At 40.2% G+C, this 26,193-nt stretch overlaps 1 protein-coding gene across 3 annotated transcripts in view; it reads left to right on the top strand.

Moving 5' to 3' along the window:
* Positions 1-24,929, top strand: part of LOC108265665 (membrane-associated guanylate kinase, WW and PDZ domain-containing protein 1) — a 68,128-nt gene extending 43,199 nt beyond the window's left edge. For all 3 annotated transcript variants that reach the window (XM_017468235.3, XM_017468237.3, XM_017468234.3), the window contains 10 exons: positions 979-1,146; positions 3,445-3,958; positions 4,254-4,785; positions 4,858-4,921; positions 5,070-5,450; positions 17,124-17,324; positions 17,838-17,905; positions 18,001-18,147; positions 19,359-19,497; positions 21,185-24,929. In XM_017468235.3, the coding sequence (XP_017323724.2) occupies positions 979-1,146; positions 3,445-3,958; positions 4,254-4,785; positions 4,858-4,921; positions 5,070-5,450; positions 17,124-17,324; positions 17,838-17,905; positions 18,001-18,147; positions 19,359-19,497; positions 21,185-21,978 (3,008 nt within the window). In that variant the 3' untranslated portion in view covers positions 21,979-24,929. The remainder of the gene's footprint in view (positions 1-978; positions 1,147-3,444; positions 3,959-4,253; positions 4,786-4,857; positions 4,922-5,069; positions 5,451-17,123; positions 17,325-17,837; positions 17,906-18,000; positions 18,148-19,358; positions 19,498-21,184) is intronic.
* The last annotated feature ends 1,264 nt before the right edge of the window (positions 24,930-26,193 follow it).

Raw genomic sequence — 26,193 nt, 5'->3', positions numbered from 1 at the left:
ACTAGGAATGTCGCACTGCCGATTGGTGTTGGTGTTATATAGGTGCTCACATAATTGCTTCAACATGAGATTTAGGTGAATTAATTTGATGTTTTGTTGTGTGTTATATTAAGTAATGATAATATATACTGCATATGCACAATATATTTATTTATACAATTATCCAGCAACACTGGATAATTTAAACGATTTTTCAAATCGATTTTCAGAGGATAGCAGTCTGATCTCTACTGTTAGATCACGCGAGATTATTGTAGGTTTCTGCACTGTGTTATACACTTCCTTGTTACTGTTTCCTTTTACATCAAATCCGTGCAATGGGCTTTGATGCTTGCAACATTTTTTGCTTGTATTTTCTATTTGCTGCTTGATTATATTTTGCAAGAAACACTAGAAAATACATCATTCATGCTACATTGTGCAGTCTAGGCCCATCATTCAAACACATGAGCTATATTGCAGCTTGTAGACCTACTGTCGTTATATTAACTATATTAACCCAGTGTACAACGACCACACGAATGAAAGTTCTAGCACATGTATGATGCGTTGGAGTCGCACCTGTAAAAGCCTGGTTGGAGAATGTTTCGTCAGTTCTGGTGTTAAATAGAAGCTACGTAGTCACTGTACTCGTACATCCAGAATTCAATGCTTAAAGTCCTTGATTTGTAAAAAAAAATGTTTCTAGCTTCTCTACAGTTGAAATAGTTTGTGCAGAGATACACAATATATGTTTGTACCCTCTGTAGTCCTGCTATTGACGCCTTTCCGCATTTCCAACTTTTTCCTCATTTCCAATTTTTTGTATTGGACCCTGTCCTGTCCGGTAAGAAACTCGCTCTGTCCTGGTTTTTATTTATTCTAACAATTATTCTAACATTACTTCTGTGTAGCATACATAGATCAAGTTGCTCTCTCTCTCTCTCTCTCTCTCTCTCTCTCTTTCTCTCTCTCTCTCAATTTCTGTTTCTTTCTTAGTGGGCGAGTTCACAGATCAGCCAAGTAAGTTGAGAGGATACTCGATTCACACTCGGGTGTGTAAAGGACCCCAGGGATTTGGCTTTAACATTGCCGGTGGCAGCCAGCCTCGAGAGTTCTTACAGATATACAGCGTCACACCTGGAGGGACATCAACTCTTAACCCTGGTAACCAAGCAAATCACAGCTCTGAACTGGTGGTTATGTGTCTCAATGTTGAAACGAATTAGAATATTTTTAAGCAAAAAACTGATAATCTTTTTTTTTTTCCAGTTGAGGAATAAATGCCCAACGTAACATATATATAACATCAAAAATGTACTATAAACGCCCAACTTAACATATATATATATATATATATATATATATATATATATATATATATATATATATATATATATAACATCAAAAATTTACTATAAACGTCCAACGTTACATATATATATATAAAACATCAAAAATTTACTATTAACGCCCAACTTAACATATATATAACATCAAAAACTTGCTATGAATGCCTAACATAACATATATATAGCGTCAAAAATTACTGTAAACGCTCAACGTAACATATATACAACATAAAAAATTTACTATAAACGCTCAACGTAACACATATAACATCAAAGATTTACTATAAACGCTCAACGTAACATATATATAACATCAAAAATTTACTATAAACGCTCAACGTAACACATATAACATCAAAAATTTACTATAAACGCTCAACGTAACATATATATAACATCAAAAATTTACTATAAACGCTCAACGTAACATATATATAACATCAAAAATTTACTATAAACGCCCAACTTAACATATATATATATATATATATATATAAAACATCAAAAATTTACTATAAACGCTCAACGTAACATATATAGCATCAAAAATTTACTATAAACGCTCAACGTGACTTACATGTAAAATTACAGATCTTTCACAAGCAGGGCTTGCATTTCAAAAATAATGTCAGAAATGTGTTCTGTGTGGTCTATTTGGTCAGTTTCATATCCCCCATATTTTTCCTATAAGGAGAAATGGATTTTGGTTCACACGGGTTAAGAGCGCTCAGACTTTCAACTGATATGCAGAAAGGACTAACAGCTAGTAGTTAGTATGCAACAAGCTGTTTATTTGACAGCATCATCAGTGCACCGACAGTTCATTTCATTTCAATTTTCTGACCCGGATATAATTACATTCACGTAATTACTATTATAGGCACAATTATAGGAAGTGTAATGTCTGTTGCCTGTGGAATGTTGGTGCAGATTGGATAAGGTGTGCTGTTTGTTTGACTGCTAGGACAGTCCATGCCAGAATTATTGGCACCCTTGGAGAAGATGGGTGAGAATTGCTTAACTGAATATATTAGCAAAGACTAACCTTTAAAGAAAAACCCATAATAATGTATATTTTTCACAGAACCACGTGTCAGAATGATGGATTTGTAACAACATTAGGCCTTTTCCTATAATGTTTGAGGAGAATACAGTGCGTCCAGGGTCCCCAAGTCGGTTTTTGTAAATGCCACCCACATGCTGAATGTCTCTCGAGAAACCTCACCTATCTTCCTGTAGAACCCTGGTGTGTGAGGATGTGGACGAGGACGCAAAATTTTAACTGAACTCTGGGCTCATGTTTATTCAGACCACGTTTCAGGGCACTTTCAAAAAACTCAACCAAAAACAAACACTCGCGGCTTTCGCTCCATCAGGTTCAGGTTTCACAACATGTGTGTGTGTGTGTGTGTATACTGTACGTCTCACAAGCTTTGCCAAGCGGACAAACACTCTGTGTCTTTTCTTTGCACTCTTGTCTCAGTTATTTGCAAACGAAATGCTTTAACAAACTCTTCTAGACAAAAAAAAAATGCTTCTAGGCAGCTGTTTTCATGTCTGTAAAATGAGCAGATTTCAATACAATTTCACAGTTTTTACATTTGATTCAGTATACTATTATAGTAAGTATTTACAATGCAATTTTTAGTTGTACAGTATTTTTTAAACAGGATATAGAAAGTAGCCTGCTTTTTCTAAATTATGTTTTGATAACCTTCAAAAGGCTTTGACCAGGACTCTTAAAAATTAGACTTAAAAATAAGTCCTAACCCCTGATTTTAGATTAAAAAAAAAAAAATCTGTTCTCAAGTGTTATTATCAAGAATTAGGTAGGGAAAGTGAGAATTTGTGATTAAATTACATCAGAGCGGTTTGTATTACTGTCTCTCTTCCAGTCTCTTTTAGACACAGCTTTAGTTTTTCTCTCTCTCTAAGAAATCAGCATAAGGAAATGTCACTGCAATTTATCTCACTAGTCCACAAAGTCATACAGTAAACTGCATTTTCTAATATCATTTTTGGGTGATATTTTATGCTGTCCAATGTTTACTTTAAATGACCTATTTACTTTTATAGTGCATTAATATCTAGTATTTTCTCTCTCTTTCTTTAGGGGATATCCTGGTGTACATTAACGACACCTGTGTGCTGGGAACCTCTCATAAAGAAGTGGTGGAAATGCTGAGGGTTGTGCCTGTGGGCCAGAGCGTGGACATGGTGGTCCGTAGAGGCTACCCCATACTCTATGACCCTGATGGCAGCCCTAGACTGTCTCAGGAGACTGCTTCACATCCGTCACCTCTTCCAACCACCACCCAGCCCAAAGCCCAGGCACTGCATCCACAAACTCAGACACTTCTCAATAACAGTGGGCTTATGTACAACGAAGAGGGGAGATATCCTAGAGCCTATGGAAGAAGTGCATCCAGGTTTAGCCTGGACGCCAATGGAAACGCGTCACATTATTCACCACCTCCAAGAATGCCGTCTTCTTACCGATACACCAGTGAGGGAGAGAGCGATAGCCTCAGGCAGCCACATTCTCAAAGAAGGATCAGGCAGCTGCAGAGTGCAGATCTGGCCAGCCAGAGTGACAGCGAAGTGGTTTCAGCAATAGGATCACACAGGTAACATTTATCACTCTGCCTCTTACAAAAAATATGCACACTGTTTTTTTTTTTTGTGTTTTTTTTTTTATTTCAAGCAATTTGAAATAAAAAAATATTGCTCCTGATATAAAGAGAGTATGAATGTGGTCTCAATACAGAGCAAAACCATTAATAATTGTGTCATATTTATGGACTGCTCTGCACTTTGGGACAGTAAACATGTTGTAGATAACTGACCATATATACCTAGTTATTGCTTCCATAAATCTTTGCAGTTTTTGTTGATCTCCATCCTTCTCCTCTACCCTTTTAGAGCCTCCTTTATCCGAAACCACAACAACAACTCTCTCTACCCACCATCGCCTTTGCGCTTTTACTCTACCAAGTCCTCCGACAGTGACCTTTCCTCCTACGCCCCCAGCCCGCCCCTCTCTCGTTTGCCCCTCCCCCAAACAGAATCAGGCCACGCCTCCACTTCCTCCTCCCCTGCCGGAGGGAGACGATACTTTCAAAATGGTCAACGCTCCCTGCTCACCCCTCCCACCAGCGTACACTCTGATGGGCCGTACTTCACTTTCAGCAGTGCCAACAGCGGCAGTCCAAGCAGCAGTGTCCCATCACCAGGGGCAATGAGCAATGGTGGGGGCAGGGAGCTGGTGCCCATTGCCCTGGCAAAGTGCAAACAAGATGGGAGTTTGGGGTTCAGCTTGATGGCGGGCGGACAAGGAGGCAGGACAGCGGTGGTGAAGAGAGTGTGGGACCGGCAGCAGTGTAACGGTCTCCAACCTGGAGACGCCATCGTGAAGATCAACGGAGCTGATGTGCAGAGCCTCAACTTCATTCAGGTACAGAGAGGAAGAGTGGAAATTGCCGTATAACATTATAAACAGAAAATGAAATGTTCAATATTGTTCTAGGTCCATCGTATTTTGGAAGAGCACACCAAAAGTGGAGAGGTCATCCTGCTAGTTTATAGAGGAGGCAAGTTCCATATAAAGCAGATCTTTAATAGAGTTTTGAAATTGCAATGTACCTGACTGTTCAACTAAAAAGAAAACATCGTTCTGTATGCATTGCCGACAATTTGTTCACAATTATACTTTATATAATTTTTATCTCCTCTTCATAGGCTCCATATATTCATCGATCTCACCAAAGTCTAGGCGTCAACACAGCCCCACTCTGCCACGCCCCGCCTCTGCCTCTCAGATACCGGTTACTGACACTCCACCTCTGCTACGGAAGTCTCTTACCCCGCCCCCTCAATCCCTGGTGCGCTCTTCATTGGTCCAGAGCACCAGTTTCTTGGACTCTGTACCTGTCACACTAACGCTGGAGCCTCGCGATTGGATGAGTACTGAGGAGGGCGGGACTATACTCTTTCCCAGATTGAAGACTGAAGAGAAGAGCCGGCCGCCTGTGACACGTGGATTTGAGGTGGAGCTGAAGAGGAGGCCAGGAGAGGGATTTGGATTCGTGATTGCATCACAGGACATGGAGAACAGCAGAGGTGAGTGCTTCCATAACACAGAAGCATTAAAGGGGACCTATTATGCCCCTTTTTACAATACAGAGTATAAGTCTCAGGTGTCCCAGAATGTGTCTGTGAAGTTTCAGCTCAAAATACCCCTCGGATCATTTATTATTCCATGCTGTAAATGCCCCTTTTAGTTTTCATATGTGTCTCTTTAAATGCACATGAGCTGCTGCTCCCCACCCCTTTCCGGAAGAGAGCCTTTACAGCTCGTGCTTCGGATACTACGGCAACAACAAATCAGGATAACTTATACGACTGACACCGTAAATACTGGTGTTCTCCCCTAAATGTATGAATTATACAGGCAGTAAATGTTTTCGGGTTAAAAATATAAATGACCACATAGCTCTGGTCTCCGTGAATACAATCAGAGACAACGGTAACTTTAGCCGCATTAGCCGTAGAATTTGCTAACAAGCACATTCGGAAAGCCGATTCGCAAACATTCACAAAATATAAAGTGTGATACTTACGTCTTCTGGATATGAAACTGGATCACGAACTGCTGGTACTGATCCCATGCTTGAGAATCAATTTTTCAGCAAATCCTTTGTATTGATCCTCGTTCACAAAGTAGTCTGGTATTGAATAATTGTTGAACCAGGAATATCGGTCGAAATCTAGATGCATGGATGTAGCTTTGCAATTTGGATTTGGTTTTAGTAAAATGTGTTGAGCATTAGTGGACCTACTTGAGTAAATACATTAAGACAAAAATGTACTTTCATGGCCCTGCTTTTTTTTTTTTATGTCTATATTCGAAATGGCTTTCTAGTGGTCACTGTACACTACATAGGATGCAGAAAGTTGTTCTGTTGTACCGCACGTAGAAAGCATAGCACTTATCCTATCTAAGCTCATTTGGCAATGCTTAAAAGTATTTGATGGATTGAAGATGATCAATTTTTAGTATATTAGTATATTTATTCATTTTTTAAAATTTGTTCAGAGAACTTAAAAGCCATGCGATACGGAAGGCTGTGAATTACAGAATTGTTTGTATTATTTTATTATTTATATTTTGTACTTTACACGGTAATTTTCTTATTTACTTCAAGGGGAAGATATTGAATATTATGAATCTTATCTATTGTTTGATAGACATAAAAACCTGACAACAGCTCTTTTCAGGTTCTAAGATGCTAAATAGTTTAGACACATTGTGAACAAAAAAGTTATACCACTCTGACCATGTTTGTGAATTTACTGCCACCTACTGGTGTGATAAGGCTTAGTATTTTCTTTTCAAGTTCATAGTGTTTTTGCCTTCTCAAGTTAGTGTAATCATTTGAACCTCTTTAGAACTCCATGGATCCTATGCCACTGGGGTGTAACAGTAAAAACAGGGATGATTTGGAATGCTAATAGCTAATAGCAATGTATTGAATGTGCTTAATGTGCTTTGTGTGCTTTATTAAGGCAGTTTTAACCATTCCATATCAGGGGTGAAAATGTACTCAGCAATGTCAAACAAGGATAATCAACATTCAAAAATGAGAGAAAGAGATGAGGGTCAAACCCAGGAGTACAATGAGAGTTAATGTCAGTCGATGTGTGACAGGACTTTGCAGAGAGACATGGACACAACAGGGTATGTACTGTATAGACAAGGACTAACACAGAACAGGTGGACTCAGTTGAGTAGCAAACCAATGACAGGACTGGGGTGAAACGAAACGCAGCAGAGACTAAAATACCAGAACATGGCATTCGTCACCAAGGGAACGGTGATGCAATGGGGAGCGAAGCATGATATTAGTACTGTGTACACAATTAACATGCCAAACATCTACATATAGGTTTATTTGGTGCAGGTCATTCCTAATGAGAATGAATTTCAGTGAAAATTTGACAGTAAAAATTAAATCAGTGCAGTTTTCACCAAACACATTTCAGATGCCCCAATATAGCAAACAACAAAGTGACCATGTGAATTCATGTAGTCATGTGAAATTGTGAATATGCCATAAAGGAATAAACTCTGCCTTAGCTGAAGGAGCATAAGAAAGGTGTCCGATATAAAAGTAAACTCAAGAAATTGACAAAAAGCTAATGCATATTTTTGAGTATTTCATACTTACAAGTGTTTTTCGTGGTGTGTGAGCACTGTGCTTTTGGTGTTCCTGAGTTGTGCTGATGTGTTATCTACAGTCCCTGCCGAAAGTATTGGAACAGCAAGCCCGAATCATTTGTTTTCACTACACACTGATGACATTTGGGTTCAGGATCAAAAAGATGAATATGAGACAATGTATCAGCTTTATCAGTGTTAAACAACTTACAACGTGGCACCACTGGTAGCAGACCACCAAAATATTGTCTGCTTTTCTAATGTTAGGATTTAGATTAAAGTAAAAACCGACCTTCTGAAAACGTCGAATGTGAGGAGAGGCTGAAGTGGAACAAAGTACGATTAAGGGGTCTGTTTACTGACACCCGCTGAGGTTGCCTTTTCACTGCTATCAATATGACCCTAGAATTATTTCCTGCTACATCTTTTCAGCTTTTAATAATCTGTCAAGCATCATCTGAGTGATGGTAAATGATATTTTAATTTGCGGACATGTGTGTCGTATGTGCGCGAATCTGCGTGTGTGTGTGTGTGAAGATGAGTCAGGGTATGAGCTCTGTAGTATCTCTGTCGAATTTTCATCTTAATGATAATAACTAGACTTGAAGTTTTTAAATGGATCATGTGAAAATGCAATCACTGTAATTGACATAGCACTGTCAATCAAACAGTGTGGGTGGGATTTTGGAAAGACTTTCTGATGTGGAGTGCATTGAGGAGGAAGTGATGAAACCATTATAAACTTGTGCTGGAGGAAGTAAATTCTCCTGTAATGTTAATAATATGGAGGGATGTTTTCAAGATTGCCAACAAGGACAACCTGATTAATTCTTGTTTCAGGCTGAAGAGGGTGTGTTGCTTTCGTACATAATAATATTAGTGATGCTGATGGGTATGAAGTAATTCACAGGGGGAAAAAATACAGTGTTCCCAGGTCTGCGCAAGAAAAATGGCCGAATGGTTAATCAAACCGACGTACTATAATGGTCTCTTATTATTGCATACTACATACTGTACACTCACCAACCACATTAATAGGTACTCCTGTACCCCTGCTATTTCATGCTCATTTGCACTTTTGCAGCAGATGCAATTGCATATGCATACATGTATATAAATAGCTTTTTCTAATTAGCATTTAGATTTGTATAAAATTGCGTACCCATGTGCTTCTCTCCTTTTAAACACATACACAAACTGCTTTACCATGCACTGGAATGCATCAACATATGTACCACAAGTTAAACTGCTGCACAAACAGAAACACCACGGAAAAAACAACATCTGCAGAGAAATGTTGTAAGAGAGAGGAAAGAGACAGATGGAGCACACTGAGTAGAGAGAGATAAATGCCAGAGTACAAACTATAAGAGAGCACTTGATCGATGAATCAACAGAGCGATTATCCAAGGTGGAGCAACATGACAGATAGAGATATGAGTGTGTGGCTAAGGTTTGAGACGTGTGTCACAAAATGGGCGTATCGACTGTTTTCTCCGCACCGCTGCACATCTGACACTAACGTCATTATACGCTCTGCTGCTGCCACAAAGGCAAGCCTTATACGTACATATTTTACCTGATCTGCAAGCCACACACATGGTTAGACAGATGTGAAGTGAAAGGCTGTGTTTGCTAAATTAGCACCAACGTGGGTGGAAGCAGATTAGAGTAGACATTAGCATGTACTAGCCTAGAGCTAATTGCGTGCAAATTATTAATTTAGCCACATTGGAAAGCTCATTAGAACATGGTAGATTGAGCTGAGCGATACTGCCAGTGTGAATGCAAAGGTAATAATAAACATTGGATGAGAAAGTGAACACAAGGGTAATAATAAACAGGCTCGGGGACAATAAACTTAAATAGGAAGCGAGACAGGATCATGAAAAAAAAAACAAGTAATTTTCCTTCATGCAATCCAAACATGTGCCTGGTAAGACATCTCTAACAAATCACAGAGATGGGATTGTATGCACGATGTACGCATGGTTGTTGATTAAAAAAATAATAAATCCATACACATGTTCATCACCTAAAACCTCAAGAAGATATGATCTAAGTTACCTGGGCTGTGGAGTTGTTCTTGGTGCCATGCGTGCAGGTTTGAGTATTTCAGAAACCTCTCACCTGCTGGGATTTTCACACACAACAGTCTCGAGAGTTTACACAGAATGGTGTGAAAAACAAAAAACATCCACGGAGTGGCAGTCCTGAGGGCAGAAACGCCTCATTGATAAGAGAGGTCAGAGTAGAGCGGTCCGAATGCTTTGAGCTGACAGGAAGGCTACGGTAACTCGAGTAAGGACTCTTTACGATATGTTGAACCTTATAGCGAATGTGCTACAGCAGCTGTAGACCACATCAGGTTCCAGTCCTAGCAGCCAAGAACAGGTATCTGAAACCGCAATGGGCATAGGCTTACTGAAACGGGACTGTTCAAGTCTAGAAAAGCATTGCCTAGTCGAGTGAAACCTGATTTCTGCTGTGGAATGCAGATGGTAGTGTCAAAATCTGGCATCAGTAGCATGAATTATGGCCCACAGTGTGCCTTGTGCCAGCAGTTCAGGCTGGTGGTGGTAGTGTAATGCTGCAGGGAGTTTTTTTCTTGGCACACACTGGGCCATATAATACCAGTTGGGCATCGTTTGAATACCACAGCCAATCTGAGTATTGCTGCTGAACAGGTGCATCCCTTTCTGGCCACATTTTACCCATCTTATAATGGCACAAGTTGTCTCAAACTGGTTCCATGTATATGTGCATATCTGAATCCAGTAGAGCATCCTTGGCATGTGGTAGAACAGGAGATTTGCAGCATGATTGTGCACCTGACAAATCTGCAGCAAGCATGTGATGCAAGATGGACCAGAATCTCAAAGGTATGTTTCCAACACCTCGTGGAATCCATGCCACGGAAAGCCGAGGCTGCTTTAAGAGCAATGATGGGTCTATCCCAGTATTAGTACGATGTACATAATAGAGTGTATATTACCTGGTGTTATTTTATAGAAGGTAAAATACTGTGCAGTGTTTCCATGTGCAGTCTGTAAAAATGACTGATAAGATGAAGTCAGACCAGACTCAAACCCTAGAGATACTCCAGTAATAATTATACAGTCCCCTCTGAAACTATTGAAATGGCAAGGCCAATTCGATTTTTTTTTTATTAATTAATGAGCCTGTTCCAGAAGCAGCCATGCAAGCCCAAGCCATGACACTACCTCCACCATGTGACCACCCTACATTTAACACATTTAACACATCTACATATAAATACCAGGAAGTAAAAGCAGAAATCTAAACCTAAACTCTCGTCTCATATCCATCTTTTGCTCTCAAACCCAAATGTCTTTGGTGTGTAGCACAAACAAATGAACTGGCCTCGCCATTCCAATAGTTTCAGAGGAGACTGTTTTTTCAGATAGGCCCTAGGTTCATTTTAACCTCTTGAACTTCATCCTCGCAAATTTGCTAATCTTGAAAGGACGAGCTTTCCGAAAGAGTGTGTGGTCTCTCTTTCTAAAAGAAAACAAGCTGGTATTTATTAAGTAGTACTCACACCAGCTACCTTTCCTCTTCCTCTAATCCCCTGCCTACATCACAGTAAATATTTCCCGTTCCTTCTGCTCGAGTTCCACGAGCCCTGCGGGATCACAGTGTGGATGCACACCCTGTTTTAGACTGCGCCAGAATGACCAAATGATCATTAAATCGCCGTCATGTCTGTGATGCAGTACTCTTGTCATGCTTGTGTACGTCCTTTACAGACATCGAGAATCGAGACTGCTACATCGTCCCTCGTCCTCTCGGTCTCAGTTGCTTCCTGTGTCGCTTGCGTCACACCATCCTGTCTCTCACTGTCCCGCTTTCCTTCGCTCTTCTCTCTTCATCTCTTCTTGCATTCTGTCTCTATTTCACAACCCCCCCCCCCCCCACGTTCAAGCCCCCCCCCGCTGCTCTGCAGTGGTCTCTTTCCTCTCTCCCTCATTTGCTCCTCCCCATCACTCTTTCTCTCTACCTCATTCTCCCAACTCCCTCCTTCTTCTCCTCCGTTCGTATTTGCTCGTAGATGCTGAAGTTAAAAATGAGTGCACTACGCTGAACGGCTCCCAGCATGAGACCTACAGAGTTTTTCGTTCCTTTATTTTCTTAATTGTTCGCTTGTTTGCATGTGCAGATGCCACGGTCATTCTCTCAAGATTTTGCTCGCTCTCACGTTTGCTGGGATTTAATAGGAGTGTGACTGTGAGACTGGGATCAGGACCCTGCCTCCACACACACACACACACACACACACACACACACACACTGAGCAATGCTGGAGAGACTGCAGTCGGCTCTGAAAAATGTGAAGGATTCCAAACGTAACTATCTCTTCTCTCAATTTCCTGTTAGACTGCATCCGACTAGATTTCTCTAGCGAGAGCAACATGCTCCTCCTGAACTGTCGCTGAGTTGCTGCATTGATGATTTTTATGATTTAGCTAGGTGATCTGAAGACTGCCAGTTTTCCTTTTACCTGAAATGGGAATGAATTAATGAAGGGCTTTGATGAGAAGAGTGTGGTAGGAGTGTAGCGGTGCATGTCATTTTATAAATGGCTAAAAATATTGCTGCATGTGTTTATAATGCGCTGAATTGTGTCACAGATTGCTTAAAGGTAATTATCTGCTTGGATGAATTACATGGCCATAAGTGTAACACACACACACACAGCCACACAGTACAGACGGCTCTCCCAGGGCCTGTCATGGGGATTCCCTCCTATTTATCTCAGCAGAAATCACACTGCGTTTCACTTTGTCATCCTTTTGACTGCAGTTTAGGTTCATCAATATAAGCATCACACCCACACACACACACACACACACACACACACACACACACAAATACACGTGCTGCTACTTCTGTTCACTATGTAATGTTAAAGTTGAATGCAATGTACTACATTCCAACTGTTTTGTTGTATATAGTTTTCTTGGTGCACAGTATTTGTGAGAGTGTTTTTATATATATATATATATATATATATATATATATATATATATATATATATATATATAATTTTTTTCCCACAAGAATTTACTTCTTCCTTTTGAAATTAAAGTCTATATCACTGCAGGTGCTTGGCATGACAGGTACGTTGTGTTTTGGCATTCTAACGTTAATGTCCGGGACCGATAGTGGATTCAACCGATACCGATAACTAAGTTGCACAGTACCGGCCAATAACCGATTAATCAACTGGTGATTTTTAAAATTGATACTGAATGAAACCATAACACACAAAATAAAACATTAAATAAAACTTTATCACATAAATAAACAGTACTGACTGTACCATGGAAATGTACTGTACGTTTTTAAATGAATTAAATATATAAATATGAATGCATGTTAACTATTAATGAATAGTAAAGTAAAAAAAAAAAAAGATGTGCATCCAAAATGAATCAAAAAACACTTCAAATAACACAAAAAAGTTTGTCAGTGATGGTTTTTATTTCGCCTCTAGAGGCCTCTGTCATGCAACAGACACGACTGGGAAAAATTATCAGTGTGGATTTTTTGCGATAACCGATAGTTTCGGTTGTCGGTGCTGATTAATCAGCTCTAATATTATATACATTCAGTCATAGTAGCGGCAAACCAGGTAATTGGAAGAACTCTGTACCTTGTTATTGTTGCCTGTCATGTAATGCCATACATGTACGTCTAGGCTATGACGTGTCAGTCCAGGCAAATTAGATATCCAAGCTGAATCAGACAGGCAAATCTATTAGAAATTATATTATCGAGCCTCCTCTGGGAAATCTAGTCCAGCTGCTATGGTGGTTTAGTTTCATTGTGTAACACTAACACTAGTTTAAGCCACTGCAGTAAGCGGCCATATTTACATTAGTGGACACACACACACACACACACACACTTCCTCTCCTCTCTCTCTCAACCAATTCTTTTGCTCATGCTTTTTTGGTGTGTGGTCTTGCTCTGCTCACTTGTGTTGGTGTTTCACCATTAATCAGGCTCTTATGCAGCCAGCTGTTTGTGTGTGTGTGTGTGTGTGTGTGTGTGTGTGTGCATGCTCATTTGTGTATTAGGGTCTTGTGATTTATACATAGCTCAGCTTAATTCTACAGCTTACTTTGCACTTTTCACACCCTGGTGTGTCACAGCCAAGTAAGTGTGTCTGTGTGTGTGTGTGTGTGTGTGTGTGTGTGTGTGAGAGAGAGAGAGAGAGAGAGAGAGAGAGAGAGGAGATGTGTATATATGTATAATATAGAATATAGAAAAAGTCCCAAATGGAACACCTGTGCATGGATATTTTCAGAATAATTACCCATATAAATAATAAAAAAGACATACTCTGTAAATCTGAAAATCATTGAAGCATTAATCTTCAGTAATTGTTTGTAGTCAGGGTTCAGGTGGAACGCTGGGAGCAACAGGAATACACACTAGATAGTCCATCCAACTCCCAGGATGTTTTTAGGAGGTTCAAGCTCAGGATTGAAAAATGGATCTGTGAATCATGTACCGCAACTTGAATTATCCTGCATAAATATTAAGCTAAAAGAAAATAAAATAAAATCACTTCGGCTTGAGCAAACCAAAGATGGCATCACGTCCATGTCTACACGAAAAGATGAACAAAAGCAGCAGCAGTTCATACTGAAAAAAAATTGACACCCCTGACCTCCTTATCCTTAATGTGATAGATTAGTAAAGGCTAATGTAGCGAACATGATGGTGACATGAGGAAAACATTGTGTAAACTTTGTGTCTAAATCACACACGTGTCTCGAGGCTGCTGTTAATAATTCTCTGGGGGGGGGGAACAACTGAAAAATCAATTTCTTCCTCAGCAAATAGTTCAGCATCTTTCCAGGCAAACTCCAGGCTGAGGTTGGATAATATACGTCCAATTTAATTCCTGTTTTTTTTTATTATTATGGACTTTTGAATGCTTATGCACAAACTCTATTAGCCAAACCATGTATTTCATCCTCAGCAGCTGTAGTGAAGCTGTGTGAGGAGGGACGATGAGCCTATAATGTCCGACAGAGCAGAGAACAGCATGTGAGTTTAAATGTCAGCTCGGCTTTGTGGACAGACGAGCGCCGGGTATGCGCACGATGTTTACCGTGTTCGATGGCTTATGTAATGTTTCAGTCTCATCCTGACAGGAACACCCTGCATACCGAGGGTGAGAAAGTGATGGAGCGGGGGGAAAAAAAAAACCAGAGCAAGGTGAAAGAGATGACAGATACAATGGAGGGAGAATTGTGAGTAAGGCTAAAATAAGAACGGACGGGTGAGAGGAAACGAGGAGAGAGAGATGAGAGAAGACGAGAAACAATGATGAAAGAGAAAAAAGAGAAAGCCAGGGAAGAGATGACAAGTTCTGTCCTTTTTTGGTGAGCCTGTGTGCACTGCACTCTCAGATTCATGTTCTTGGCTGGCCGGAGTGGGACCCATTGTTTCTGAGATGCTTTTCTGCTCACCACAGTTGTGTAGAGTGCTTATTTCAGTTACCATAGCCTTCCTGTCAGTTCGAACCAGTCTGGCCATTCTCTTCTGCCGTCTCTCGTCAACAAGTTGCTTCCACCCGTAGAAATGTCGCTTACTGGATGTTTTTGTGTTAACTCTCGAGACCATTATACATGAAAAGCTCAGGCGATCAGCAGTTAAAATACTCAAACCAGCCTGTTTGGCACCAACAACCATGCCACGGTCTCATTTTGTTGTTTGATGTGAAGGTTAACTGAAGCTCTTGTAGCTATACATTTAAATTGTTTATCTTATGTTGATTGCGCGACAGTTGCATTTTGCTTTAATTTATTACTACTTACCTTATTTTAAAAAATACAGCTGTGTCATAGCTGTTATGGAAAGTTTTTTTCTTTTCTTTTTTTTAACTTAAGAACTTGCACTAGAATCCAACACTAGCACAACCTAGAAGTAGATATCTCAGATATGCAGTTTAAAGTGCTGCATTGTCTGTCTCTCCAATTCAAATGTAGACAAACAACAGAATAGTTTTTTGCAGTTGGCCAATCACTGGTCCATATTGTCTCCAAAACTGATATATTGAGCCAGATTGAAATCCTCCATAAATTTTTAATGGTATTGAAAATTCTGGAGATTGGCTAGGACAGGGGTGTCCGATCTTATCCGGAAAGGGCCGGTGTGGGTGCAGGTTTTCATTCCAACCAAGCAGGAGCCACATCTGAGTCTATTGAAAGCCAAGATCGAAAACCTGCACCCAGACCGGCCCTTTCCGGATAAGATCGGACACCCCTGGGCTAGACCTTGCAAGGCTTTCTTGAGGTATTTTGCCGGTATGTTTGGGATCAGTATCTTGTTGAAACCCATCTTCTCCCCAGATTCAGTTTCTTGGCTGATGATGAAATTTTCATCTAATATGTCCCATTACATCTCTCCATTTATGATTCCTTCAATGATACGTAATGCCACAGTACAGTTTGCAGAGAAGCAGCCGCATATCATGATGCTCCAACTTCCATACTTCACTGTTGGTGTGCCGCTGTTGGGATCATATGCGCAGCCCTTGTTTCTCCAAACATGACAAGCTGAATTATTGTCAAAGAGTTCTCATTTTATTTCGGCTGAACAAAGTATATCGTTCCAAATGAGCTCTGATTGATCTAAATGCTTTTAGATGTGCATCTCTGTGGAGAAGTTCGTTGTGGGATGTAGGAACGTCGTCCTGCAACTCGTTTAAGTTACTACTGGTTTCTCTCTTACCTTCCTTCTCATTAGTCTGATAGTGATATGATAATGAAATCAATTCCTAATCAATGTCTTTTATAATGCTATTTGTATGAGAGCATTTTTTACAGCACTCATGTCTAGAATTTTCTTTATTTTTGTAGCCTTTAAATAAATAAAACGTGAATATATGAACCTTATGAATATATACTGTTTTTGTTTAAAAGTCAAAATGCATTATAAACAGTATCTTTTAAGTGGATTTATGCGTTAGAAGTATATTAAATAACAAACACAAAAAGTATCCAACAACTTATTTCCCCTCACTATATACATTTAGATATCTTAGCTTTAATAAGTACAATATGAATGTCTCTTTGTCTCCCTTTGGGCACCTGTGGGTTTTTGCCAGGATCGTCGAAGATCATTGCTACTGTTTCAGAGTCGTTCTCAGTCCATCTCTGAGAGATACTGTGAATTGAGTCAAAACATTTTTTGGCCCAGCTGATGAATAATTGCACTTACACACTGGCTCTGCATCTCCTTCAAATTGCTCTCTACTTTTCTTCCCCTCTATTCCATTGATTTGTTTGATTTCTTATGTGGACTGGTCAGCACTTCTAAATTATTGTGGACTCAGTAGGCTCTAGTGTCTTTAGTCATTCTAGCTATCTCTAATTCAGTTTCATTTTATGTGTATATATATATATATATATGTGTGTGTGTGTGTGTGTGTGTGTGTGTATAAAAAATTTTAAGGAAACATTCTTGATTGATCTTACACTACATATCATGAAAAAGTCCAACTAGCGTAATGAAAAAATTCACTGTCTTTCCAGCGGCGTCTCTGCTGCCTCACCGGTTTGTGACAGTACGTCGTGGCAGTCCTGCAGCGCGAAGTGGCCTGATTCGGCCCGGGGATCGGTTGGAGTCAGTAGAGGGACGCAGTGTGGTCAATCTGCCCCATAGAGAGCTGGCACAGATACTGCGCAGAGCGGGCAACACATTGCTTCTGACCGTAGTCCCGCGCTCCAGTGCTCGTGAGTTGCATATGTTTCTTTAAATGGATTTTTGACTTGGCAAAGTTCTCTTTGCTTTGCATAATGATCATTTTCTCTTTTACTTCATCCTTTGAAACGGATTAAACGCTATTTCTCATTTGTATGTATTTATCCCAAAATTATAGAGTTTTATGTATGTTTTAGAAAGCTGTAACATGAACTTTTCTGGTTCTCATTTGCAGAATTTAGAAACCAGTGCTACACTTTAACCAGTGTTGCACAGCTGGCCAACAAACAACTGGGTGGCCCAGAGTCAAATTATTCATAATCCCCTACATTTATGAGGATTGTATAGGAAAAGGGTGGTAATTCTTGCAGTGTCTTCCAATATGGATGTGCGTAACCTCTGTAATCTACAGAGTACTGTGATCAAATAAAAAGTGTCACCTAAACCGCTGTGCCCGTGTCCTATTATACCGTCACTTCGCATTCCTCCTCTCTGATTGGCTGTTCGTTCCACTCCTCTCACACTCTCCTTCCTGTCTCCCTTAGAGTCCTCTGAGCACTCAGGCAGTGATCTCCATCACAGAAGCAGAAAGCCTCACAGGTCCAAACCAAAGGTCAGGCAACATATTACTCTTTTAGGCTTGTTGATATGGAAACGTATGACTATGTGAAATCAGCCTTGTATATCTGTTCTCTCTCTCTATCCCAGGATACATCACGGTACTACAGTGTGGAGCTAGAGAGAGGCCCCACTGGTTTTGGGTTCAGTCTGAGAGGAGGAAGCGAATATAACATGGATCTTTATGTTCTGGGCCTGATGGAAGGAGGACCAGCCTCGAGAAGCCGGAAGATGCAGGTTAGTGGGTGTGGATGTTTGTATATGTACAGTGAGTGTCTACAGGATTTTAGTAATAATTAGGCGAATATTGGCGCTGTACATGTATTCAGATACGTTATTTAGTACTTTGTAGAAGCATATTTAGCAGCAGTTACAGCTTTGAGTCTTCTTGGCTAAGTCTCTAAAAGTTTTGCAGACGTGAATTTGGGCAGTTTCTCCCATTCTTCCTGGCAGATCATCTCAAGCTCAAACAAATTGGATGGCGAACGTCAGTGAACCGCCATCTTCAGGTCTCGCTATGGATGTCTTGGGGGTCAAGTCTGGGCTTTGGCTGTTATACTCAAACACATTCACACGCTTGTCCTGAAACCATTCCACCATTGTCTTGTGTGTATGATTTGGGTCATTTTCATTCTGAAATGCGAACCTTCATCCCAATCTCATTTTGTGTCCACGCTGGAACAGGATTTCTTTAAGGACCTCTCTGTAGATGGCTGCATTCATCCTTGCCTCAATTCTAAACAGTCTCCCCATCTCTGCTGCTGAGAAGCACCCCTATAGTACGATGCTACCATGATCAAGCTTCATTATAGGGATGGTATTAGCCAGCTGATGAGCTGCACCTGTTTCTGCCAGACGTAGTGCTTGGAGTCCAGCTCAAAGAGTGTCATTTTTGTCTCACTAGACAAGACAATCTTCTTCCCTTATGCTCTCAGAGTTCTGTAAGTGCCTGCCATATGCCTTTTACTCCAGAGTGGCTTCTGTCTACCCACTCTGTAATAAAAGCCTGATGAATGAGTATTTCTGAGATGGTTGTCCTTCCGGCAGGTTCTTCTATCTCTGGGAGAAGCTCTGTTAGAATGGTCACTGGGTTCCTCACCAAGGTCCTTCTAGCCCCATTACTGAGTTCCTTTTTGTTCCAAGCTTATTTGATTTTACAATGATGGAGTGCACTGCGCTCCAGGGAACATTCGAAGCTTTAGAAATGGTTTTACACTCTTGCCCAGATCTACGTCTTGATACAGTTTGGTTGCGGAGCTGTAGGGGAGAGTACCTTGAACTTCATGGCTTAGTTTCGGTCATTTAATTTTTTTGCTCAAATAATACAGAAAGTGTATAAGCTGTACTTAAACTGTATCTCTATTTATGTTAATGGAGATCTGGTGCAAAATTGCAGGTCACACGTGTTTACTATAAGCCTAACAGTGCAATTCTGGTTAATGTTGCAGGTGAGCGACCAGTTAGTGGAGATCAATGGGAACAACACAGCAGGTATGAGCCACAGTCAGGCTGTGGAGCAGATCAGGACTGCAGGCCATAAGATCCATCTTGTCCTGAAAAAAGGCAACGGATACGTTCCTGACTACGGTACGTTTACCCCAATGAGACATGCCAAATGCTTACTTCAAGTATGAGGCACGAGTCTCTTTCAAAGGCTCATTTATCATGAGGAATCCAGTGCATGTTTTGAAAGATGTTTTGAGCTGAGCATGTGATGAATGTGAGAGGATGATACAGATAGACATTACTGGACATAAATGCCAATGAAATTTCGCTGTAAAGATATAAGGCTGACAATTCTGGGTGTATGGGTTGTTCTTTTTCTTTCTTTCTTTAACAGATTACTAACAACATTTTTCCTGTGCTTTTTTTTTCTATTTTGCATGCTTTCTGTCCTTCGAGTCACTTTCTTTTTGCTTTGACATATATTTATGTTTTCATATTTCTTGACTATCTTGATTCTTCTTCCCGTCCTTCCGTTCTATTCTCGAGCAATTTGATTTCCTGTCTCCAACATTTACTCTTTCTTGTCTCTTGGATCTTCTGTTTCCTTTTCTTTTATTATCCTTTTTCATTTGAAAACTCCTTCCCTCTTAACCGTGATGGAAACCTTCACACTTTTATACTTCTCTACATTCTTCCCTCTCTCGCTTTCCTTTCTTTGTCTGTCCCTCAGTGGAGCTTTCCAGTCTTTCTCTCTGTATGACCAACTCCAAGCTGGGCGAACCTTGCTTCTATGTGATCGGGCGGACCGAGAACACGCGGTTGGTAGTCGTTCCTGTTAGTTCTCCCATTTTCCTGTTTTCTCTACCTCTCTTTCTCTATTGCGAAATGTACTGTATCTCTTTAACCGTGTGTGGAAGTCGTCCGCTCAGTGTGTCTAGTCTGGGAACCTGTGCTGTCTAATGGTAATGTAAAATAATGATGAGAGTTAGTGCTTTAGAGTAGAGCAGCCTGTATGGAAACCAAAATAATCAATAAAGATATTTTTCAGTATATATTCCGGTATAGCATAATAGCATTTAATAGCATTTTTTTTTTATGGCGTTACTGTCAATTTTGAGCCCATATGCCATATGCCATATAAAAAGTAAACAGAAGTAGAAAGTTGTGAGGTTGACAAATGTAGTGGGTTGTATAGTACAAAAACATATGTGGCAGCCTGGGAAAAGCCTTTACATGGTGAAATTTTATTACAAACCTTATTAGAAACTAAATTGATGTTGCGATGACTGCTTCCTTATGGCTTGTAGTTATCCAACAATGTAAACAAAATGTGCAGGAAGGCAGGATGCAAGTATTGCTTAATAGGCAATCCCCAATCATCTTTGTCCACATTCCAAGTGGACTTAAAAGAGCAAGCAGACTTATACACAAACAATTCATAATAATAAAAAAACAAGAAAAATGGGTGAGGATCAATACCAGGAAACACAGAACTCAGACCTTGGAAAATAAGGCTCAGACGTACTAAATATTAAATACACATGAGGGTTGTTTACTAATCGCTGGGTTGGCGGCTCGATTCCCGACCCACATGCCTTCACACGCCAAAGTGTCCTTGGGCAAGGCACTGAACCCCAAGTTGCTCCCGATGGTAGGCTAGTGCCTTGCAGAGCTGCCACTGGTGTGTCAGAACATATACCTACATATACCCACATGTGCATGTATATACTGTGCATGTGTGTCTGTTTGAAGCTGTCAGTTGTTAAACTCAGTGTGGTACTGCTTTGGCAGTTCCTAATTGGGTCGTTTAATCTCTCCCTTTCTCTAGGCCATGATCACAGAGCAGCCGTCTCCTCCCTGTCCTCAGCCCTGCAGCCGGATCTGGTTACAGTGAATCACAAACACCGCCATCTGAATTCCACGTCCAGCCCTCCAAGAACAGGCAGGACCCGCAGCCAGAGAGGAAGGACAGAGCGCCAGGGCCGGGAGGAGAGCCCCAAACGAACACAGGTCACAGGTCACAGGTCAAAGGACAGGAGGAGGAGACAAAGATCCCACAGTTTACCCAGAAACATCAACGGAGAACACAGCGATGTAGAGGAGTTCAGTGAACCAGCGACAAGAGGACGACGTAGGCAGAGAGAGATAAAAGAGGAGATAGAGAGGAGGAGTAAAAGTGAGGAGAGAAGGAGACAGCCAAAAAATGAGAGTGAAGAAGAGACTCAGGGAGAGGAAGAGCAGCAAGACAGAGAGCGGGAGAGAAAAAAACTGGACATGCCCATTCATAAGCAGAGGTTCGCAGAGTTGAGTCAGAAATCGAACGAGGAGGAAAAAGAAAAGTTGGACACTAAGCAGCGGGGAGAAGTAGAAAACAGTCTGTTTTTGCGAGAGAACAGGGAGAGGAGAGATGGGCAGGAGCTGAAAGGTGAGTCAAAAAGTGAGACAGAGCAAATGCTGCCAGATGTTTGGGGGAAAGAGAGAACATGGCAGCGGGTAGTCGACGCTCGACCCTATGTTAGCTTGTCTGTGCCAGGGCTAGAAAAGGTCCAGTCCAACCACCTCTCTGCCATTGAATCCCATCAGTTTCCATTCTCCTTTCTCATGTCCCAGAATCTGAAATGAGTGTGTTGTTTGCTAGTGGTTCAGCTGCTAGTCTCCCTAAATTCTCTACCTATGAAAGGTTCAGAAGCCAAAAGCACCATAGTGCCGGGTCCCTGGCTCAAATCCAATCTGCTCACACTCAGTGGAGAGATGGAAAGACTCAGACTTACAGGAACAGTAAAGGAGCAAGCAGTGAGAGAGAATTCCATCACATGACATAGTTCTGATTTGATGCAGTTTTTGCCATATCATGTCATCAGGTCAACTATTTGAAATCTTTTAACAATTTGAAATAGGCTACTATAAGTAGCTGTTGGGCCACATTAGCATTTTCAAATCAGAATGAGAAATGTTCAGGGTTTTTTTAAGTTTAGTTTTTTATTATTATCATTATTATTATTTTTACACTTTTGGAGATTATAGCCATATTATGGTCTTTATACTAATGCTAAATAAGAAGAATAATAAGTGTTAAAATATTAGTATGAGCTTTTCTCTCCTGCCACTGCATATTTCCGTCTCTTGCTTTCCTTTCTCAGTTGAATGCTTGAGGGACGTTTTCTGTCCCCATGTTGTTTTTTTTCATACTTTGTGCCTGTTTTTAGATTCTGCTTCTTGTGTACTACTCGATCTCTTAGCTCTGGGCCAACTTTTTTCTTCTCTCCCTGCTCTTTAATTGTCTGACTTTTTTTCCGAAGCTTGTTATTATGAAAGGGAAGACTGGTTGAGTAAGGATTTAGTTTTGTCTCAGAATGTGGGGCAAACACGAAGCAATAAAATGCCACAAGCCAAGCTTTTTGATATGCAAAGAAAAAAGATGAATGGTATGTGGTATGTATATTAAACATTTCCCATTACAGATAATATGTATGGCATAAATCATTTTGGGGGTGTGCTGTTGTAAGAACGTAATTCAAAACGAGGTGATGTGATACCGAGACACAAAGCAGGAGTTACCGTTAGCACCCAGACGCTGATTATTTTCCTATAACAGCATGACAAAAAGTGTTTTATTCCTCTTGTACCACAGTATTCATAACGATTCCAAGTTTTAACGTTATGAAAACATCCGCGAGACAAGTTAGTTTTTATCATTGCATATAACTAATCATTCCCTTCACAAGCATCTCTTTTATTTTTATTTCTCATGAAGTTAATAAGACAAAAAATGCAACTTGTCAGGTTACCGAGAATCCACGAAGACTCTCCTGCGGCAGAAAACTGTAGCACAGCACTGACACTGGAAACTCCTTCAATTAATGTTACATAAATGCCTCATAACGGAAAACTTCACCGTATCAACAAGTATGCTTTTTTTCTTTGTGATTATAACTGTCATACAAGTCCCTTTAAATGAGATGTTACTATAGAAACGCTAAGATATTAGAATGAATACGTTAATATAAACCTGTGGGTTGAATTACAGCTGGAACGATTGTCAGAGCTGCTGTTCTAGAAACTCAATCAACACTTTTTTGGCAATCATATTTGAGAATTCAACAATGCTGTGGTATAAAACACATGAACCATGTCAACTTATTTTATAGCATTTATTTGTCTCACCCAAATAACAATGACAGGGTTTGGCCTTTAAACATATTGCTGTGTATTAACAATGCAACGTGTTAATATTCTGTGTGTATTTACTAGACACTCATATGCTTAAAAGGATTCAAAGTCATTCGAGTCGCACAGGCTTTATGCCTTCTAAGTGAACCTTATCATTTTGTGGCTCAGTTAATCATCTTCCTGTCACTTGACCATTGTCCTTATAACCTCACTGACCTCGGTTTGAGTGTAGCCTAGAATATGAAGGATAAGCCATTGCCTATGGCAATAACCACATGACTGATATTTTATATTGCCTGTGAAAGTCACATTGTCCTGCAATGTCCATTGTTAAGTACTGAAGATACACTATGCAGCAGCGAAGTGGAGGATTCAAGGAGGAACCGAAATAGCCAGCAGCCACGCTGTATCGCTACACATTTTAATCCCAAACTCGTAGATCATGAAACAGTAACTGAAAGTGCCCTCTGTATTCCAACACTACACATTCAAGACATCAGTCCCCATCTCCTTCCTCCTTCCTTTGACATTCTGCACTGGACGGATATGCACCTCATGGATATGGACTAATTTTAGGAGTTTGTTTTATCGATTCTACCTGTTTTACCAAAGACTGCAGTAAATCGTTGAAGCTGGAATCACAAGACTCTGTTTGCAAACTGTGTAAAGCCTCTCTTCGAAGTGGTTGTCATGGTGATCGTTTGTCTTTCTTGATGAAGAGGGGGACTTTTGTGTGTTTGTGTCTTTATCTTGTCTTGTCTGAATGATCAAATAAGGGCAATGGACGTCAATACACGTATTATGCTGCTATTCAGCCATAAACCAGTGTAGATTAATTATTAACTACTTAGTGTTCTTTCCTATACCTCAGGAGAAATTCTCAGATGGACGTATAAAATGTTTTGTTTTTTTTTTTCTCCAGAGGTATGAGATGGGAGTAGGTTTAGAAAAGAACTAATACTTTTATACTTAATAATACTAGAGTGCCAGATGCCAAACGTATACTAGTAAGCAGTATGATGTCACCACTTTAAAGCATTCGTATAGCCGTATAGTTTCTACATTCCCAGCGGGTCTGGGCTAAGTTTCAGTCTCGGTGTGTGCTGCGTGTGCTGTAAAGTAAGAGCATTCATAAACCTAAAAATCGTAAGTAAAAGGATATGAGCCAGTGCCAGATGCAGCTTTACATTTGAGATCCTTTCCTCTTTTTGCTATATATGTGCAGGTATACAAATATATCTATGACCATGTATGTATTGTAAATATATATATATAAATATGAATATCTAACAGGTGTACAGTTTATTATCTACATGAATATAATAGATATATGATTATATTTCTTTTATGATTATGTTATATACAGTTGTAACCAAAATGCAAATTATATTAAAGTAATAAAGATTCATGTATCTACTATAAAAGAACAATGGCATGACCTCTTCTTTTTTTTTTTTATTAGTACAGAGTTTTAGCTACAGAAATATGATCAGGGAAATCTAAAGTATGTGTTTATAGAATGAGATCTGCAAACATTTCATTTCTGCTATCTTTCTCATTACATGTGGCCAGCTCCAGAGTTATAGACACCTCGGGGGAGGTTAGAGGAGAACTGCCAGACTGGTTCAAGCTGATAGGAAGGCTACAGTTACTCAAATAACCACGTTTTACAACTGTGGAGAAAGGAACATGTGGAACCTTCAACAGCAGAAAACCATGTTAAAGCCTACTGACGCTAAGCAGGGTTGAGCCTGGCCAGTACCTCATGGGAAAATTAAGGTTGCTGCTGGAAGTGGTATTAGTGAGGCCAGCAGGGGGTGCTCACCATGTGGTCTGTGTGGGTCCTAATTCCCCAGTATAGTGACGGGGACACTGTACTGTAAAAACAGCATTGTCTTTCAGGTGAGACATTAAATCGAGGTCCTGACTCTCTGTGGTCATTAAAAATCCCAGGACACTTATCATAAAAGAGTAGGGATATAACCCTGGTGTCCTGGTGAAATTCTCCATTGGCCCTTCTCTATCATGGCCCCCTAATAATCTCCATCTCTGAATTGGCTACATCACTCTCTCCTCGCCACTAATAGCTGGTGTGTGGTGGGAGTTCTGGTGCACTATGGCTGCCGTCACATCATCCAGGTGGAGGCTACACGCTAGTGGTTGTCGAGGAGATTCCCCCACCCCATTATTATACAAAGCTATATAAAATGTAACTGTAACTAACTAACATTGGATTCCGCTCATTGGTTTTCCACCAAGAACATTAATCTGAGGCTACGGCGGGCACAGGCTCACCGAACCGGGACAGTTTGGAAAAAATTCACCTTCATACCTGTTCAGACAATACAACAAAATTGTAGACATTTTTTAAATTATTATTATTAGCTGGGGTGAAAATCCAAACAAATTGGAACAGCAGACTCCATTAAAAATAACACCTGCACACAACAAAACTTTTTTTTTTTTCAATGACAACTTTCAAATCTGAACACCAGATGGAGGCAAAGTACGTCATGAATATGAATATGAATATGACTACAGCACGTTTATGATTCCAGACTTGTTCGCATACATTGACCATTGACCGTGAAAGGTGTAAGTTTACTGTCTTTCCTTTAGGCTTATTGAATTGGAGGATTTAGAGTGCAAGAAGTAAAGAGACAAAAA

Source organism: Ictalurus punctatus, chromosome 5, assembly GCF_001660625.3.
Source record: "Ictalurus punctatus breed USDA103 chromosome 5, Coco_2.0, whole genome shotgun sequence".
In the NCBI taxonomy this organism is placed as follows: Eukaryota; Metazoa; Chordata; class Actinopteri; order Siluriformes; family Ictaluridae; genus Ictalurus; species Ictalurus punctatus.
The sequence above is the reverse complement of the archived record's forward strand: the minus strand, read 5'-3'. Positions and strand labels throughout refer to the sequence as shown.